General features: G+C 36.9%; 2 protein-coding genes across 3 annotated transcripts; both read left to right on the top strand.

Annotated features, from left to right (window-relative positions):
* Nucleotides 1–576: 576 nt before the first annotated feature.
* smarcd2 (SWI/SNF related, matrix associated, actin dependent regulator of chromatin, subfamily d, member 2) lies at nt 577–13,786 on the top strand. Its single transcript, XM_024285552.2, has 13 exons — nt 577–1,183; nt 3,414–3,604; nt 4,433–4,475; nt 4,570–4,692; nt 6,066–6,185; nt 6,695–6,790; nt 6,873–6,974; nt 8,834–8,995; nt 9,069–9,166; nt 9,923–10,058; nt 10,130–10,252; nt 12,383–12,484; nt 12,557–13,786. The coding sequence occupies exons 1-13, from the start codon at nt 1,037–1,039 to the stop codon at nt 12,608–12,610; spliced, it is 1,497 nt and encodes a 498-aa protein (XP_024141320.1). The 5' UTR covers nt 577–1,036; the 3' UTR covers nt 12,611–13,786.
* Nucleotides 13,787–14,295: 509 nt separating this feature from the next.
* psmc5 (proteasome 26S subunit, ATPase 5) lies at nt 14,296–17,929 on the top strand. Of its 2 annotated transcripts, none has more exons than XM_024284374.2 (12): nt 14,296–14,424; nt 15,243–15,314; nt 15,408–15,477; nt 15,553–15,650; nt 15,750–15,806; nt 15,879–16,109; nt 16,201–16,327; nt 16,401–16,591; nt 17,274–17,372; nt 17,442–17,552; nt 17,632–17,718; nt 17,794–17,929. In XM_024284374.2, the coding sequence occupies exons 1-12, from the start codon at nt 14,401–14,403 to the stop codon at nt 17,845–17,847; spliced, it is 1,221 nt and encodes a 406-aa protein (XP_024140142.1). In that variant the 5' UTR covers nt 14,296–14,400; the 3' UTR covers nt 17,848–17,929. The 2 variants fall into 2 exon arrangements, with proteins under 2 accessions (XP_024140142.1, XP_036072978.1); XM_036217085.1 differs by lacking the exon at nt 14,296–14,424 and adding an exon at nt 14,703–14,845.
* The last annotated feature ends 3 nt before the right edge of the window (nt 17,930–17,932 follow it).

Raw genomic sequence — 17,932 nt, 5'->3', positions numbered from 1 at the left:
TTTTTTTGTGTATTTCACACTTAATTAAAGTAATCCCTAAACCAAATAATACACATTTAATATCATTTAGTAACACTGTAAAAAATGTCTAAAATAGGATAGTAATTTTGTTTTTATGAACCTTGAAAAAGTCCAAAGAGCAAGATGATTGGTTAATCCAGCTGTTTTTCTGAGAGATATTCTCTTAATATCCTGTAGAGGGTGCTGTTGTGCACACTTGAGGAAATTGGTTTCTTTCAGTTTTCTTCATTGACAGTAGAAATCAATGGTTTTCTTTCATCATGAAATATTTACTTAATTCATTTACTCTGCATTAAAAAATATATTTAAGGTATAATCATATTTAAAATATGATATAAACTAATTATATTAACATTTTTACTTGAGAAAATGAAATACAATCATTTTGTGAATTTTTCAAATCACCTTCGTTTCATTTATTTTACTGAGTCGACCTCAAATGATATTTTAATAATAGTAAATTTTAAAAATGTCATGAAAATATTAATAGCTGTGGAAAGTTCTCCGGAGAAAAAACACGAGCGTGCCGTGTTTCGGAGTTTGAGTATTAAATTTCAGACTGCAAGTGAAGGCATCACTTAGTATTGCATGTAGGAGTGTACGACAGAACAGAATCGCCTTCTTTTACGTTTTTGCTTTGAGTTTTTGGCACGTTAGGGGGTTTATTCATATCTTAGGCGAGTCTCCCAGTGAAAATGCGAAGGGGCAGTTAGTTTGACATGTTAAGGAACGCAGGCAGGGGCGGGGGCGGCGAACAACAGTCACCGCTCCGCGTTGAGAAAACCAGCAGTTAGAATCCCGGAACTTGGGCTGTTAAAAACCCGGGCTAATGTTAGCTAGCTCTGTGTTGACAGCGTGCTTCCTGTCACTCTAGCTAGACTTTAACCGAAGCAACTACAGTTATTTTCAACCTGTTTAAAATAGTATTTATTTAGTTTTGGATTTTCCGTCGCTTATTAGTGGGCTGTAAATCGTTCGGAGTTTTCGCGGCACTTTCAACCACTTGTAGCTCCCGATGATGGCATCGAAAGGGGGGTTCACGGGTCCTCCGATGAATCCGAACATGAACCCCATGAATGTTGGACACCCCGCGGGGATGAGAATGCCCGGAATGCTGCAGCCACCGACGGGTTATCCCCGAAGTATTCCCCAGTTTGCCCAGGTTAGTTTTTTATGTTTTATTTTATTTTTTTTAAAACCACTATAATTAAAATATATATTTAAAAAAACACTCGAAAATGAAAAGTAGTCATCAAAATATGATGTTATGGACGCTACTTCCGCCTTTGAAAACGTTTGTAAAAATGTCCTTTCATCAGTCAAATGGGTCTAACGTGTTATTGTGGCACAAGTGAGCATTAATTGATAAAATAATCTATATTTTAATGAATATGTGTGACACTTAAATGTGCCCGTTGCAGTGTGCGCGGGGTCACGTGGGTGCCCTTGGCCTCCTGTCAGCTAGAGAAAACAAAAGGAAGTTTATCATCACCACCATCTGCCCTAAACCACATACACCATCTCTGATCCCTTGTTTGATGGTTAAAATAATGATTTATTTTAAACCCTGTAGTCTTTTTAATCACAATTATTTCATTTTAAGTTCAAATCAATTGTTTTTTAGGACCTAGTTTCTGCAGAGTGGTAATAGCTTGTTAGAAGAGTTGTGGGTGGAACTGTTGCAGTGGAGTAGGCCCGCCCCCTTTTCCCATCATCCATCTGTTTGCATGCTCTCCTGCTCTCTTACAACCTCTCACAACCCTATTAGAGGTGCAAAAACAATGGCGAGCTATATTGTAGCAGCTCAGATTAAATACACAGCGATTTGAATAAAGAAAAACTAAATATTTAAAGCTTTTTTTTTTAAATATATCTCGTTCATTATTAGAAAAATGCCACAGGAACATGTTAAAAATGGGAATTTTATTGGAGTGGGTCTTTATTAGAATTAACTTCCTTTTTTTCCCCATAAATAATACAAAAGTTAATAGTAAAACATGTGGAAAGATGCTCCAATATCTTGCAAATATGCTGTACCTGTATGAATTTAGTTGTAGGATTTGAAGCAGATGTTTCCTTTTGTGTTGGAATCTTGGCCCGTTTTTCAGCTTCAGCTCTCAAAAGTTTCCCAGCGTTTGTTTCAGACGCCACTTTCACTTGGGCTGAGGTCCAGACTTTTACCTGGCCGTTTCGCAATCTTAACCGTTTTCTGGTCACGTGACCCGAAATCATCTCAGCTTTTTCTCGCTGACAGATACCCGCGTGTGCTTTTAGTGTACTACTACTCTGATTTCAAACGAGTTCATGGTCATCTCAATATCTGCAAGGTCTGCGGAAGCTGAAAAAACAAGGCAGCAGAATCAAAATGCCCTCATTGCTTTGCTTGATAGAGCTCGTGAAATGCAGAGTTTCTGAAGTAAAGGTCTCTTTACTCTTAGAGTTAAATTGTAGTTTGTATTTTAAAAAAAATGTTGCAACTATTGATCAAAAATCTGTCAAACTATTGTCACCATGTGTATTTAGTTAATAAAGTTTGACAAAATTAAGTTAATAATTAGTGGAGTATATTTTTATGTCGGGCTGCATGATATGAGGAAAACTTGTGCGATATTAGTAGTCAATATTACGATTACAATATGACTTGCGATACATGTTTCCATTAGTGTTTGAATTATGATTATGAAGTTTTTAACCAAAATCCCACAACCTAAATGTCTTAAAAAGCCATTTTTCATGTTAATCTGAAGCCTCTGTTTTTAAAATATCCTCTGAGGGGGCGTGGCTTTTAGAGCTGAGTAGCCCCGCCCCTGATTATGAAAGCTGTGACTCGCTAGCGTAAATCTTCACCGCTGCTACATAAAAACGTCAACCCATTTTGGTAATTTCCAGACCAAAATGATTTCTAAATGATTCAATTTGCTCTCTTTGTTATGCTTGTCTATTTTTATCTAATTAACATCAAACCATACAGTTTATTTAAATGAATAAACTCTTTTTTGAATTGATGTGACGTTTAATTTAATTTGATGCTGTACTTAAAGGGTATTCAATATTTTTGGTTTTGTACTTTACCATCCATTTGGTTAAATCCTTACAAATTGGTCCAAATAATATTGTATTTGACTCATCTAACCATATTTTTTTGTTTCGTTCAACAAATTGAATCCTGATTTTCCCTTATTTTGAAGTTATTTAGGTGGAAACATTTAAAAAAATATTAGTTTAATTGAAATAAATCACAGATAAGACGTTTTAAAGCAGCTTTTCTTTTGTTTTAACAATGATGTAACTTAAACTACAAAAAATAAATAGAAGTTAATGTGGTCAAAAGCATGAAATGATACCTACTTAAGCAACTTTCTTTGTATTTATTAAACTGTCCTTTTTTGTAGCGTCCTGGAATGCCACCCGGCCGAATGGGGGGTCCTATGGGGGTAATGGGGGGTCAGATGCCCGGTCCCTCTTACGGTGGCGGTAGCATTCCCATGCGGCCAGGTATGGGCCCCCCCAGCATGGACGCGTCGAGAAAGCGTTTTCTCCATCAGCAGCAGCAGCAAGAGGCGCTGGGAAGCCTCAGACGAGGGTAAAAACTCTCACAGCAATACAAATATGTTAGAGAGATATAGTATTACCTTTCCATCAAACTCATTTTGACAGGTGACCTTTGACCTGCACATTCCAAAGTGGTGACATAACAATTTGATATAAACTTTATATTAAATCAATATAAACTTTATATAAATTTGATATCAAATTGTTACGTCACCACTTTGGAATGTGCAGGTCAAAGGTCATCTGTCAAAATGAGTTTGATGGAAAGGTAATACTATATCTCTCTTATGTTTATAATGATCTTTATAAAATGATTGTTTTGGCAAACGGCTTCTTCATTCGACGCGTGAGTATCTCATGACCGTCCTTTGCCTTCAAACACTGGAAGGGATAATCGAGCTGCTCGGTGACGCCACATCTCTAAATGTGAAGTCTCTGTCACAATGAATCTGTTGTGCTGCAGTGTTTATTTCATAACAACCTTCTCAGAATTGGAGGGAAATGAGCCACAGTTCTGGAAGCATCTTCTGAGCTTCTCGGTACGGCCGGGGTTTGTAATGAAGATCAACTGTGTAATTTAGTGGAGGACAGAGTCGCTCTTGTACGTTTTTATGAGTTTAGCTGTAGTGAGAAACTAGAAGTCCTTCAGAAGACTGTGAAGCTGTCCACAAATAAGCTTTAATCAAATCTTCCTCAAGTTAATCTTGTATCGTGTATCAGCGTGTCGTCCTTCCTAAGGAAAAATGAAATGTTGAACAGTTCAAGGCTTTCTGAATCCTCTCTAATCTAGACGTTGTCATTTTCATTTGAATTAAAGCGATTATTCATTGATTAATGACCTTCTCTGTGTGCGGTTTAGACCCAAAAGACGCAAAATGGCCGACAAGGTTTTGCCACAGAGGGTAAGTTAACACCAAACCCCTCCCAGAAAGAATTCAAATCCTTGTTGATATTTTCAATCACTACCTAACTTGTGTGTTTTGTTTTGTCTTGTAGATCCGAGACCTGGTCCCCGAGTCCCAGGCTTACATGGACCTCCTGGCTTTTGAAAGGAAACTGGATCAAACCATCGCTCGGAAGCGAATGGAGATCCAGGAGGCCATCAAGAAGCCCATTATGGTATGTTCTACAACGATTCTAGAGAAAAATGATCTGTGGAGGATTCTAAATCTTTTAGTAGAAGTACCCGTAAACTTAATTTTTAAAGTTTTCTTTTATAACAGGTACAGTGGTCCTTTTCTATATCGTAGTTCACCTTTTATGGTCTCACAGTTTTCCATAATTTTGAAAAAGTCAACCTCCTCTGTGCTACATCTTGAGTACGTAAAGCGTTCCGCTAACTAAAATGATCTTTGTTTATCTCTGTCTAAAAAAAGGTTGCTTTACTGTCTTGAAGAATTAAGAAATACTCAAAACATAGTTTTTGATATTAATAATTAATCTTTTATATAGGTCGTTAACTATGAGAAAAATGCTATAAACACAAAATGACAATTTTCATTGAAGTGGGTCTTTAAAACATCTAGAATAAATTAAGTTGACGACTTCACCCTTTTTTTTAGAATAATACTTTTAGAATAAACAATTGTCCACTGTACAAATTTAGCAATTTTAGGTTAGATTACAGAGAATAGATTTGGTAAAAATTGGTAACATGTGGAGTTCCCCAAGGCTCCATCATGGGACCACTTCTATTTAACATCTACATGCTCCCACTGGCCCAGGTTATAAAGAACAACATTAGTTACCATAGCTATGCAGATGACACACTGATATATATTACACTGACACCAGCAGACCGAGGCCCTGTACAGGCTCTTGGTAAATGCATTGAGGACATTAATGACTGGATGTGTCACAACTTACCTCAATTAAACACAACTGAGGTCATTGTCTTTGAGGCTAAAGAAAAAAGGTTGGACGTCACTACAGAGCTTCAATCTATTCATTTAAAAACTACTAGAACTTTGCAGCTTTTTAACTTTTTGTCAAATCTTTATTTAAAGTTCACACCTTTACTATTTATTTTCTCTTAATGTTTTATGTAAACTGTCTCTGAAAATGAAATGTGTCTTATTTTGTTGAAGAAAACCTGTCCGTGTTCTCACCTATACTTCGACAAAACCTTCTAGATCAGACATTCACAACATTTGGTATATTTTACTTGTTCGACCGAGAAAGCTGGATAAATAACAGCAAAGATGTTTGCAGAATCAAGGCGGAGGAGTTTTCGTTGGCTAAATGTTTTGCAGTGTCTCAAGAGCCTGATTGCAACATGATGAAATCCTATTTTACGTTTTGAAAATGAAAACCAGACAAATCCACAAACAGTCGCGGAATTGTTTTGGCTGATTTGACAAACACAAAAGCAGTAACAAAGCAGGTCTGAACGAGAGGCTCCAAACCTTGATGCTTTTGATAAACGTTAACTAAATGCCTTAAAGCTTTTCAACTAAATCAGCTTTTTTTTGTCTCTTTTTATTTTGACGCAGCAAAAGCGCAAGCTGAGGATCTACATTTCCAACACTTTCACTCCAAGCAAGCCCGAGGGCGAGGAGTCGGAGAAGGTCTCCTCCTGGGAGCTGAGAGTGGAAGGCAAACTCCTGGAGGAAGTGAGAGACTCTAATGTTCTTCTGCTCTTTGGCCGTCCTTTTAGCGCTCTGGCGCGGTCCCCGCTCGTGTTTCTGAAAGCGTCGGTTGGCCCACATCCTCGCGGCCAGATGTGTGTTTACAGCGCTCCCCGTCCCAACTGCCTCCAAGCCTGAAACATTCCTCTCACTGAAACCTCCGAAAGTGAAGCTGGCCCTGTCAGCAGGGGCTCCACTTCTTCTTCTTCTTCTTTTTTTTCTTCTAATGTTCCCCCCTCTGGGTTGCTGGTTCAGGCATGTGTAGGAGCTCTGACAGAAAAGAGAAAACGGATGAAATGAAAGGGGGGGTCACGCTGAGCAAACAGACTTAGACGGATGGAGGGAGGGAGGGCGGGCGAGTTGCAACAGCCTTTTCTACTCAACCGTTTGGTTCCTCTTCCCCGATGCGGTCAGAGCCGAACAATGCAGCTGCAGACTGACACCGCGGAGGGAGCGAAGGAACACTCAGCAATCAGTGTCTCCTGTGTTTTCAGGCCGGCAAGCAGAAGAGGAAGTTCTCATCTTTCTTCAAAAGCCTGGTGATCGAGCTCGACAAGGAGCTCTACGGGCCCGACAATCATTTAGTGGAGGTAATCTGAGTGGAGAACAGAAAGAATGTTTACACCACACTTGTATACTTTTATTTGTTGACCTCCTTTTTATTATTTTTAGTGGCACAGGATGCCCACCACTCAGGAGACCGATGGTTTCCAGGTCAAAAGACCCGGCGACGTGAACGTTAAATGCACTCTTCTGCTCATGCTCGACCATCAGGTAGTCCACTACAGAGACCCACTCCCGTGAAAATTGGGTTTTTAGCATTTTTGGGGGCATTTTCTCATGATTGACAAAAATATTTTAAAAAACGTAATTACATTTATAAGTGTTCTTTTTACTCAAATAAAAGTAACAATGGTAAGTAGGGGAACCGTGTCCCAGAAAATGACTTTTTTAAAACTTTATCTAAAATCCACATAATCATAATTTATAGAGTTGTTGTCCCCAACCTTATTTAGGCCATGAACCGGTTTAACTAAGACAATATTTTCCTGGACCAGTCCAAACGGGGCCAAAGTTTGCATTTTTAATCTTCAAATTTCTGAAAATATTTTCAAAATAAAATACTACTACAAGAAATTTAGTTTAATAAAATCTGAAAATATCAGATTTTATTTTTTTACAGATGATGAAAATTCAACAAAATAAAGTTATTGATTTGCAGCAGTCGTTTCTGATTTTAAAAGATTACATTTTTTTGGCATTATTAAGCTTCTGGTTTCTGAAAATATATTTTCAAAATAAAACCCTACTACAATAAACTTTGTTTAAAAAAAGTCTAAAAATGTCAGCACACTTTTTTTTTTTTTTTTTACAAATGGTGAAGATTTGGTTAAATTAAAGTTATTGATTTGTCATTTATGATTAAAAAAATTCCATTACATTATTTGTTTTCCCTATAGATTAGTGCTTCCCAACCTTTTTCAGGTCATGGACCAGTATCAATTAGACAATATTTTCACGAACCGGTCCAAACAGGGCCAAATTTAGCATTTTCAAGCTTCTAGTTTCTGAAAATATTTTCGAAATAAAACACTACTACAAAAAATGTGTTTTTCCAAAAATGTCAGTAGATTTTTTTTTCTTTTTTCTTCTTTTTATTTTTAAAAGATGATGAAAATTCCATGAAGCAATTTTTTTTTTATTTTTTGACATTTCTGTTTTAAAAAAATTCCATTACATGATTTTTTTCCTATAGAATGCCATTTTACCACTCAATTTGATTATCTTTCAGGGATAAAAATTTGATCATATATTGTCTTTACATAAATCCTAATTAATTGGGTATTTTCTTCTGAAACAACTTTCCACAACTTTATTTGATTGAATTTTGCGGCTGGTTTGAACTGTATGATAAAGATTTTCTCTTTAACGTCAAAGTGAAGGCTAACAACAGGATGCTAGCTTTAGCAACTTTTAAGGTGTGATGAATAAATAAAGCAATACAATGACGCTACTGTCATAAAACCTGTTTTTCTAAATTCACTATTAACGTGAATCCACCAAACTTTATTATCTGCGAGTGTGAAACAGTCGAGTGTCGCCGCGTGTTAGCTGAAGCAGCTTCGGCTACGTCAGAACAACTGTCTCAATAATTCCGTAAGTGGAGGAAAACTCACGGTTTTGTTTGTAAACAGCAGCTTTATTGTTCTTTGAAGTCGAAATCTCTTCTTAGGTTTCCTCGCCGACTCTTTTCTCCCCCCAAAAAACGTTCCAAACACGTTTTATTGTTTGGTTTCTGTTAGCTTTTGGCTACTAGCTTAGCAATCCAGCTAGCCGTTTTAAGTCATGTGACCAAGATGGATGTTGAGAACAAAATCTGGCATTTTTCTAAAAAAAATTATTTCAGAATCAGAAAATAAAAGAAATAATCTAAATTAGCGCATGTCATTTTTTTTCTGTCTGCGGCGTGAGACCATGTGACCTACAGAGCGGGGGATGGGGACCAGTGTTAGAGAAGACAAATGGGAGGGCTATTAAAATGACTCAAATGAGGATCAAAGTGGGACTTTGGGTATTTTTAACACAAGTCAGCCTCCTTGCTTTTGCTAACCCCCCCTTTTCCCCTCCTTAAGCCCCCCCAGTACAAGCTGGACCCCCGTCTGGCTCGTCTGCTGGGCGTGCACACCCAGACTCGGGCCAGCATCATGCAGGCCCTGTGGCTTTACATCAAGAACAACAAGCTGCAGGACAGCCACGAGAAGGAGTTCATCAACTGCAACCGCTATTTCCGACAGGTGAGGCCTCAGGCTGGAGGCCGGGGTTACTCAGGCTCCGCCCTCAGGCTCTAACTTCCTGCGTCCTGTTTAGATCTTCAACTGCCCACGCATGAGGTTCTCCGAGATTCCCATGAAGCTGGCGGGGCTGCTGCAGCACCCCGACCCCATCGTCATCAATCACATCATCAGGTGGGAGGGTGTAGGAGGAGCTGTAGTGGTAGATTTATGTCAAACACTTTAGATGCCGAAGCAAAAATGTAAAATCACATTAATTTAATGCCTGCAACACTTATAACCTTTTTATGCCGTATTTTACTCTTACGCAACTTAATTTAGCATCACTTTGAACAGGAAAAAATGTTGAAAAACGTTTATTTATATATGAAAGGGTTAAAAAAAGAGTAGAAAACTTGGAATAAACAAATATTTATAATGAAACTGTTACAAAACTGTTGCAAGTGCTTCTTAAAACTTGGATTTTAAACGAATTAACCAAAAAAATTTGCATTTTTTTTTTTTTTACTAAATGAAAATTTAGTTTTTAGGATGGAGAACTTAAAAAAACATTAATGCCTGAAACTAACGGAAAAAATAATTAAATGTTGGTTGAAATGATGTCAGATTCACAGATTATCTCTCTCTGTTATTAAATATAAATTATATTCTATAAAATTGACTTTAATTGTGTTTGAGACGAACATAGTGAAACCTAAATATAAAAACAGGCTAAGTCTTGCTTTTATTGTGAAATAAAGGTCACATTGTCTTTTAAAGGAAGTCAACATTTGAGTAAATAGAAAAAACAACTCATTTTTATTTATATCAGCTTGAGCTTCTCTACATTAAACCAGATTTTTTTTAAACTTTTGTCAGACATTAAACACATTTTTGTGAGCCAGTTGAAATCTTCCAGTAGTTCTGAGTCATTTTTCTCCGGTGTGCCAGCGTGGACCCCACAGACCAGAAGAAAACCGCCTGCTACGACATCGACGTGGAGGTGGACGACCCTCTGAAGACCCAGATGAACAGCTTCCTGTCCTCCGCCAACAGCCAGCAGGAAATCGCCGCTCTGGAAATGAAGGTTTGGCCTCAAGAGTTCCTGGAGGAATTGGTTTGAAGCATTCATGGTAAATGCAAACGTATATGTTTCAGATTCATGAAACAATTGAGTACATCAACCAACTCAAGACAGAGAGAGACTTCATGCTGAGCTTCAGCAACAGTCCTCAGGAGTTCATCCAGGACTGGCTCAAGTCTCAGTGCAGAGATCTGAAGGTAAACGTAGAGATGATGTCTTTTGTTTTTGTTTACTGTGATAAAGTTCTCTTAATGCTGAATATTGAATATTAAAATAAATAAATGTAAATACATTTTTATCAAATGACAAATCATTCAAACCCGATGCATTGTGGTCTATATTTATTAATCTAGTGAGCATTGGTGCACTCTAGTTTTATGTAGAGACGTCTGACAGATGATCACTGGATTTTGGATTTGTAGATTCAGACACCCCAAAAATACCAAACACCCTGTATACGGGGTTCCCATGGGTCTTAAAAGCATCGGATTCATGAATTTGGAAATAATATCTTTAAAAACGGAAAAAGAAAGTACACCATCACTTTTTTGGGGATAATTTTAAATAAAACCCAATAAAAAGTAATTCTCATAAAAATAAATCAAAATATGAAAACACATGATAAATTAGAATACTTTTCTTCTATTTTTAGCTGTTTTTTATGTAACATAATCAGATTCGATTAGATCAGAGATGGTTTATTTCAAGCAATCAAGAAGAAACAAAGTACGGTAAATTCATGTGCAGTACAGTCAATCATCAGAGGTTTACATCCATAAAACCATGTCAAACACAGGAAAACTAGACATGGAAATAAAAACATTGGAAGATCTTTAAAACATGCTCAAAAAATGACTGAAATGACATTCGGTTCATCCATTCCTGGGACACAGATACTTTATCCAGAGACTCACGACACCCAGAAAAATACAACACATTGAAAATCATGTAAAATCTCCCGGCGATATTTCTCTAGGGTTAAAAAACTCTTGAATTTTGATATCTGAGCCGTAAAAATTGTTATGTGAAATTTCTCCGTTTCACATTCGCCGTTAAAAATGAAAATTTTCAGCTACAATTATGTCGATGAAATGATGTTAATAATGGGACTGCTACTATTAGTCGACTGATCGGCGACTACTTAACTATTAAAATTGTCGACGAATAATTTAATAGTCGATTAGTTGTTACTTTATATTATATGGGGTCAGAATGTAGTAAAGTTGAAATTTATAATGTCATTTTGCTGCTTTTTGGACTATTTTGGCATTTATTTTGATTTTTTTTTTAGGCTAATTTGAAATTTAGCTAATATTTCAGCTACATGCTAGCTGTTTTTGCTAACTTAAGCTTTTTTCAGTTCTGTAGGCTAATTTGGAGTTTAGCTAATATTTCAGCTACATGCTAGCTGTTTTGGCTAACTTAAGCTTTTTTTCCGTTTTTAGGCTAATTTGGAATTTATTTAATATTTTAGGTACATGCTAGCTGTTTTGGCTAATTAAGGATTTTTTTTCAGTTTTTAGGTTAATTTGGAATTTAGCTAATATTTTAGCTACATGCTAGCTGTTTTGGCTAACTTAAGCTTTTTTCAGTTCTGTAGGCTAATTTGGAGTTTAGCTAATATTTCAGCTACATGCTAGCTGTTTTGGCTAACTTAAGCTTTTTTCCGTTTTTAGGCTAATTTGGAATTTATTTAATATTTTAGCTACATGGTAGCTGTTTTGGCTAACAAGCTTTTTTCAGTTCTGTAGGCTAATTTGGAGTTTAGCTAGAATTTCAGCTACATGCTAGCTGTTTTGGCTAACTTAGGCTTTTTTTTCCGTTTTTAGGCTAATTTGGAATTTAGCTAATATTTTAGCTACATGCTAGCTATTTTGGCTAACTTAAGCTTTTTTCAGTTCTGTAGGCTAATTTGGAGTTTAGCTAATATTTCAGCTACATGCTAGCTGTTTTGGCTAACTTAAGCTTTTTTCAGTTCTGTAGGCTAATTTGGAGTTTAGCTAAAATTTCAGCTACATGCTAGCTGTTTTGGCTAACTTAGGCTTTTTTTCCGTTTTTAGGCTAATTTGGAATTTAGCTAATATTTTAGCTACACGCTAGCTGTTTTGGCTAATTAAGGATTTTTTCAGTTTTTTAGGTTAATTTCGCATTTAACTAATATTGTAGCTGGCTATCAGCTTCACCATTTTCAGCTAACACAACGAGAAGATTTTATCAAAAAATAGAAAAATATGAATACAATGTGGAAGTCTTAAATTTACCTTGTAGGAACTCTGTTTGCAAGGTAGTGAGGAAGCTTATTTCTAAAACATTTTTTGTCTCTTTAGTTGATGACTGATGTGACCGGAAACCCAGAAGAGGAGAGGAGGGCGGAGTTTTACGAGGCGCCCTGGATGCCAGAGGCAGTGGGCAGATACGTCTACTCCAAAGTAAGAAACCGTCGATGTCGAAGCATTTTTAGATGTAAGAAGATCCACTGAAAACAGCCGTTTCTTTTAAAGGTGCAGCAGCGAAGACAAGAGCTGGAGCAGGTGTTGGGAATCCGACTCACCTGAAGACGCGGTCGTGATCTCAGGTTTATTTATCACGAGAAACGGACGTCCTGCATTCAGAGGGATTATTATCACCAGTCGGCCTTAAAATATTGGTTAGAAAAACCTCCTTATGTCTTAAAGTGGACATAGATTTTAAGAGCCATGATTCTAAAGTTCCTATTTTTTTTGGCTGATCCATATACATGTTATTGAGTCTTACACTGTCTACCCCAACTTTAAAATGTCTTTAAATTGTGCAATGATCACTTATTAAAGCATTTCTGAGCTTCCTTTGAATCTGCTGCCGTTTTGCAGACGATTTCTCCGTCGGTGCAGGTAATATAAAACCGCTTTACTCCAATTTCAGCCTCTTTGATCTTGTCGCCTTTGGAGAGTTGTGTGTTGTCAGGGGAAAAGTATGAAATAAAATCAACCCTGGTAGCACTTTTCCCGCTTTTTCTGTCTCCCTTTTGTTTGTTTAAACAGACCTTTCCCGCCTCCGTTCGTCGTCATACTGAGCCTGTTGAAATAATATCTGCCTTATAATGCAAATTTGTATTTTTTTTATGGTACACAAAATGTTTAAGCACTGGTTCTTGCCATCCTGTTGTTCTTCAGGTGATTGTTTTCTGTACTTTTTAAAAGCCATAATTGTTCAATGTACCTGATGGGGATAAATAGCCATACACTTGCTTCAAATATGTGTCTTATTTAAAAAGAAAAAAATCCTTAAAAATATTTTTATGCAATATTTTATGTTTTTTATGTCATTTTGGGGCTGGGTTTACTATTAAAATCATTTTTTTGTGTCAAAGACCAAGATTGTCCAAGAAAACATCACATATATATTTTAAAATGGACAGCAACTCTTTTTTTCTGGAAGTTTACATTCTCTTTTCATTGAGTGTTGGTGTGAATTATTGTTTAAATTACAAATTCATAAACTTGTGTCCAGTTTTGTGAGTTAAAGAAGTTAAAGAATCCTCAAACCTTTGGTAATAAAATAGGAATTCAGCTTTTTGTGGTGGTTATCAAACAAATTCTCTGTAGAAACTCTTCAAACATTCCATGTTCAAATGCCAAATGTGCTTTGTGAAAATGACATGATCTTTTTGTTTGTACAGCTTCTGTTTGCATGTTTTTCAGTCAAAAGTCTTTTATACATTTTTTTTTTTACAATAAATCTACTTACAAATGTTTCTTTTATCTGTTTTTCTTTAATCATCTATATTTTACAGACCAATTACACTGCTGCCCTTACTAATGTGGGTTTGTAAAGGTTGAATTGCAGTTCTCTGCTGTAATTAGATAGCTGCTTTCGAGCTTATGCGTGTCTGGGCTGGCTGCAGAGCTGGGCTCACAACAGGTAGGACTTGTTTTAATAAAACACCATGAAGAACTGCACACACACAACCCACTCCCTTCCCAAGCTGCACTGCACTTGGAAATGTGACACCAGTTCAAAACGGTTTTTAGTCACTGTTTTGCCACATATGAGATTCTTTAAACTTTTACAATTTAAACAATCTTTTTGCAATAAAACCCAATTTATTTATTTACTACATATAAATAAAAAAAATCAATATTCAAAGCATAAAAATTCAAACATTTTTATTGCTATTAATTTCAAAATATTTTTTGTTAAAATAATTAAATGAATTATATTTCTAATTTTGAACAAATCCATAATGTTGCAGCATGTTGTAACAATGGAGGCCGCTAGGGGGCGGTGTTCGTTTGCGCCTGCAGTAAAGTTGGAAGAGGCTGGGCGGAAGTGGCGGCTGTTCTGAAGCGGATGCCGAAATTTCAAGATGGAGTTGGACGTCGTCGGTCAGGTTGGTTTGCTTTTCTGCTGGTTCATTTTGTTTTTAAAATTGCGGTCCTAGCAAAGACGTTTTAGTGTTGGGCTTTAAAGCCTGCTTCACGTTTAAGTCGTGATTAAACTAAAAATATAGTCTAAAATGGTTTTAAAAACGAAGTTTGCTTTTTATTTTAAACGAACCTTTCTGAATGTGTTGTGTGCTGCCGGTTTGCTGTCTCATTGTAGCTAGCTCACTTACAGCTAAAAAGCTCACTGTTAAAGAGACATTCAGCTTTTTCTGGTGGAATTATATTTTTTTGTTGGTTACAGTCGTGTATTTAAAGCTTAGAATTCAATAGTATATGCATTTATTTAATATTATAGTTATTTAAAAACTCCCGAACGTTTCATTTGGTCGTTTGCTACCAGCTAATGTTAGCCACTAATGCTAACAGGTTAGCTAACTAATATTTTTTGTTTTTCGTCTTGCTTTTGAATGTTTAACCATATGGACTGTCATGGAAGTTATTAGTTGTCAATGTCATAATTAACAATGCATTGAATTAGTCTTTATTATTAATAATATTTAAAAATAGATTAATGGAAACTCAAACTAATGCTACTTTTTTTTACCCAAACACATTTGGTTTCCTTTTATTGAGAACATTTGACACTTCACGTCCATCATGTATTATTTCATAATAAATTACATTATAAATAATTATAACTTTGCATCTAATAAACCCCGAATGACAAACATTAAAGTGATGCTATCTGCCATAAAAACAACACTTTTTTTTATTGTTATTTAAGAGTTATGATGGATAATTTATGGTTTTCTTTCCAAAACAGATGGAAATGGGAGACAATAAAGGGGGATCGGGTCTCAGACAGTACTACTTGTCCAAAATTGAAGAGTTGCAGGTAAGAAAATAGCATTTATGAACTTTTCTTTCCAGATGATTTGGTTCAAAGATGTGCCTTCTAACTAAAGTTCATTTGCTCAATGTGTTAAAGTTGACAGTAAATGAAAAGAGCCAGAACCTTAGACGTCTGCAAGCACAGAGGAATGAGCTCAATGCCAAAGGTTTGCAGTTTTATTTTTAACTTTTATATTTTATTATTTGAGGAGATTAATTTTGTGAAAACGCTCCGTTCACAGTGCGTCTCCTGCGTGAGGAGCTGCAGTTACTGCAGGAGCAGGGGTCATATGTTGGGGAGGTTGTCCGGGTTATGGACAAAAAGAAAGTATTAGTCAAGGTGAGCTGTGTTTATTGTCTGTAGGATGAACTACATTTTAACTTATTATATTAGTTAAATTATATTGTTTAAAAATAACTTCAATTTTCATCATCTCAGGTTCACCCAGAAGGAAAATTTGTCGTGGATGTGGACAAAAACATTGACATCAATGATGTAAGTCTGAGTTTTTCTTTGAAAACTGCATTTTTTTTATTTTTATTTAAACTGTTGCTCTTTCTGCACTAGGTGACCCCTAATTGCCGCGTGGCTCTGCGTAATGACAGCTACACCCTTCACAAGATCCTGCCCAACAAAGTGGACCCTCTGGTTTCTCTCATGATGGTGGAGAAGGTGCCAGATTCCACCTATGAAATGATTGGCGGCCTGGACAAACAGATCAAGGAGATTAAAGAAGTCATTGAACTGCCTGTCAAGCATCCAGAGCTGTTTGAGGCTCTGGGAATTGCTCAGCCCAAGGTGGGTGAATGTTATGAGTGTTAAAGTGTAAAAGGTCCAAATATATCCTCAGATTTTGTGATCTTTTTTTTGTGATGCTTCCTGTTGGCAGGGTGTGTTGTTATACGGGCCTCCAGGCACAGGAAAGACCCTTCTGGCCAGAGCTGTAGCCCATCACACTGACTGTACTTTCATCAGAGTTTCTGGCTCTGAACTGGTCCAGAAATTCATCGGAGAGGGTAAGCAGGTCTCCTATACCTAAAACATCTAAACTGGATTCTCTCAAAACCACGTTTCCGTGTCTCGCCTCAGGCGCTCGGATGGTGCGCGAGTTGTTCGTCATGGCGAGAGAGCACGCTCCCTCCATCATCTTCATGGACGAGATCGACTCCATCGGCTCGTCCCGTCTGGAGGGCGGCTCGGGTGGAGACAGCGAGGTGCAGAGGACGATGTTGGAGCTGCTGAATCAGCTGGATGGGTTTGAAGCTACAAAGAACATAAAGGTACCATAGATCTGTCCTGTTACACATTTGTATTATTTTGAAACTGAAGCCTTTAGTAAAGTTAAAGTTAGTTAATATAAGTATTAGACTGTTTTTTTTACGTTATTTGCAAAAATTTGAACCTTATAGACCCAGTTTGATAATCTTTTGGGCCATTTTGAAAGCTCCTGAATCTCTATTTGAATAAAAAAATGCAATTTTAAGATGAATTTTCTTCATACATGTCCTCAATTATGAGAAAAATGCTACAAGAACATGTTAAAAACATGTTTTGACTGTGTCTTAAAAAGCATTAAAAGCAAAATTATTTCAATGGAAGTCTAAAAAAGTCAGAGAGGCAATGTTTAAACTCCAGTAAATCTTGGCATCAAATAATCTAAAAAAAATACATAAATACAAAGAAAAAATTAGAAAAAAGTTTGCTTATTGTTTTCAGTAAAATGTTTAAAATTAACTTTTTTTTTCTCCTTAGATACAACTGAACAGAACTTTATCTAGCAAAGCTTGAATCTAATTTTAGGTTTTATCTCTTATAAGAATCAAGTGGAACACAGAGGAATACAGCCTTTTTTTCTAGTTTTCCTGCTTTTTACTCAGTCAGGACTGTCACAACATTTGGAACAGTTAGCTAATCTTTCTTTTTGGATTTAGTACAGTGAAATGCATCATTTCATATTTGCAGGTCATCATGGCCACAAACCGGATCGACATTCTGGACTCTGCTTTACTCCGGCCGGGACGGATCGACAGGAAGATCGAGTTTCCCCCTCCCAATGAAGAGGTGATGGGCTGCATCCCACATCTTCAGAGCTTAACTACCACATTCTAACACACTTCTCTGCTCCACCAGGCCCGTCTGGACATCCTGAAGATTCACTCCAGGAAGATGAACCTGACACGCGGCATTAACTTGAGGAAGATTGCCGAGTTGATGCCGGGAGCTTCTGGTGCTGAGGTTAAGGTGGGAACCGTTCTCCTTTATTGCCGAAGTATTTTTTCAAAGTGCTTCGTTAAACTTGAGTGCTGACTGTGTGCTGTAGGGAGTTTGCACAGAGGCTGGAATGTACGCTCTGAGAGAGCGCAGAGTTCATGTCACTCAGGAGGATTTTGAGATGGCTGTGGCAAAGGTTAGTAGAACAGGTGGAAGGAAAAACCAAAGTGGTTTTGTGAATCCATTAACCTTCTGTTCCTCTCTGAACCAGGTGATGCAGAAGGACAGCGAGAAGAACATGTCCATCAAGAAGCTGTGGAAATGAGACTGCTCCTACATATGTATATTTCCTTGTTTATGGTTTGTAATTGTTACACAACTCAATAAATGTTTTTTTTCCCCTTAAATTC

This window comes from Oryzias melastigma, linkage group LG19 (genome assembly GCF_002922805.2).
Source record: "Oryzias melastigma strain HK-1 linkage group LG19, ASM292280v2, whole genome shotgun sequence".
Lineage (NCBI taxonomy): Eukaryota > Metazoa > Chordata > Actinopteri > Beloniformes > Adrianichthyidae > Oryzias > Oryzias melastigma.
This window is presented reverse-complemented; position numbering and strand designations above follow the sequence as displayed.

Bases quoted from the DNA above. Each gene is read 5' to 3' on its own strand.
- smarcd2 (XM_024285552.2), top strand. From the start codon at position 1,037: ATGATGGCATCGAAAGGGGGGTTCACGGGTCCTCCGATGAATCCGAAC. The intron at 4,476-4,569 runs GTAAGTTAACAC...TTTGTCTTGTAG, and splicing joins ACAAGGTTTTGCCACAGAGG to ATCCGAGACCTGGTCCCCGA. The intron at 8,996-9,068 runs GTGAGGCCTCAG...CGTCCTGTTTAG, and splicing joins GCAACCGCTATTTCCGACAG to ATCTTCAACTGCCCACGCAT.
- psmc5 (XM_024284374.2), top strand. From the start codon at position 14,401: ATGGAGTTGGACGTCGTCGGTCAG. The intron at 14,425-15,242 runs GTTGGTTTGCTT...TTTCCAAAACAG, and splicing joins AGTTGGACGTCGTCGGTCAG to ATGGAAATGGGAGACAATAA. The intron at 15,651-15,749 runs GTGAGCTGTGTT...TCATCATCTCAG, and splicing joins AAAAGAAAGTATTAGTCAAG to GTTCACCCAGAAGGAAAATT.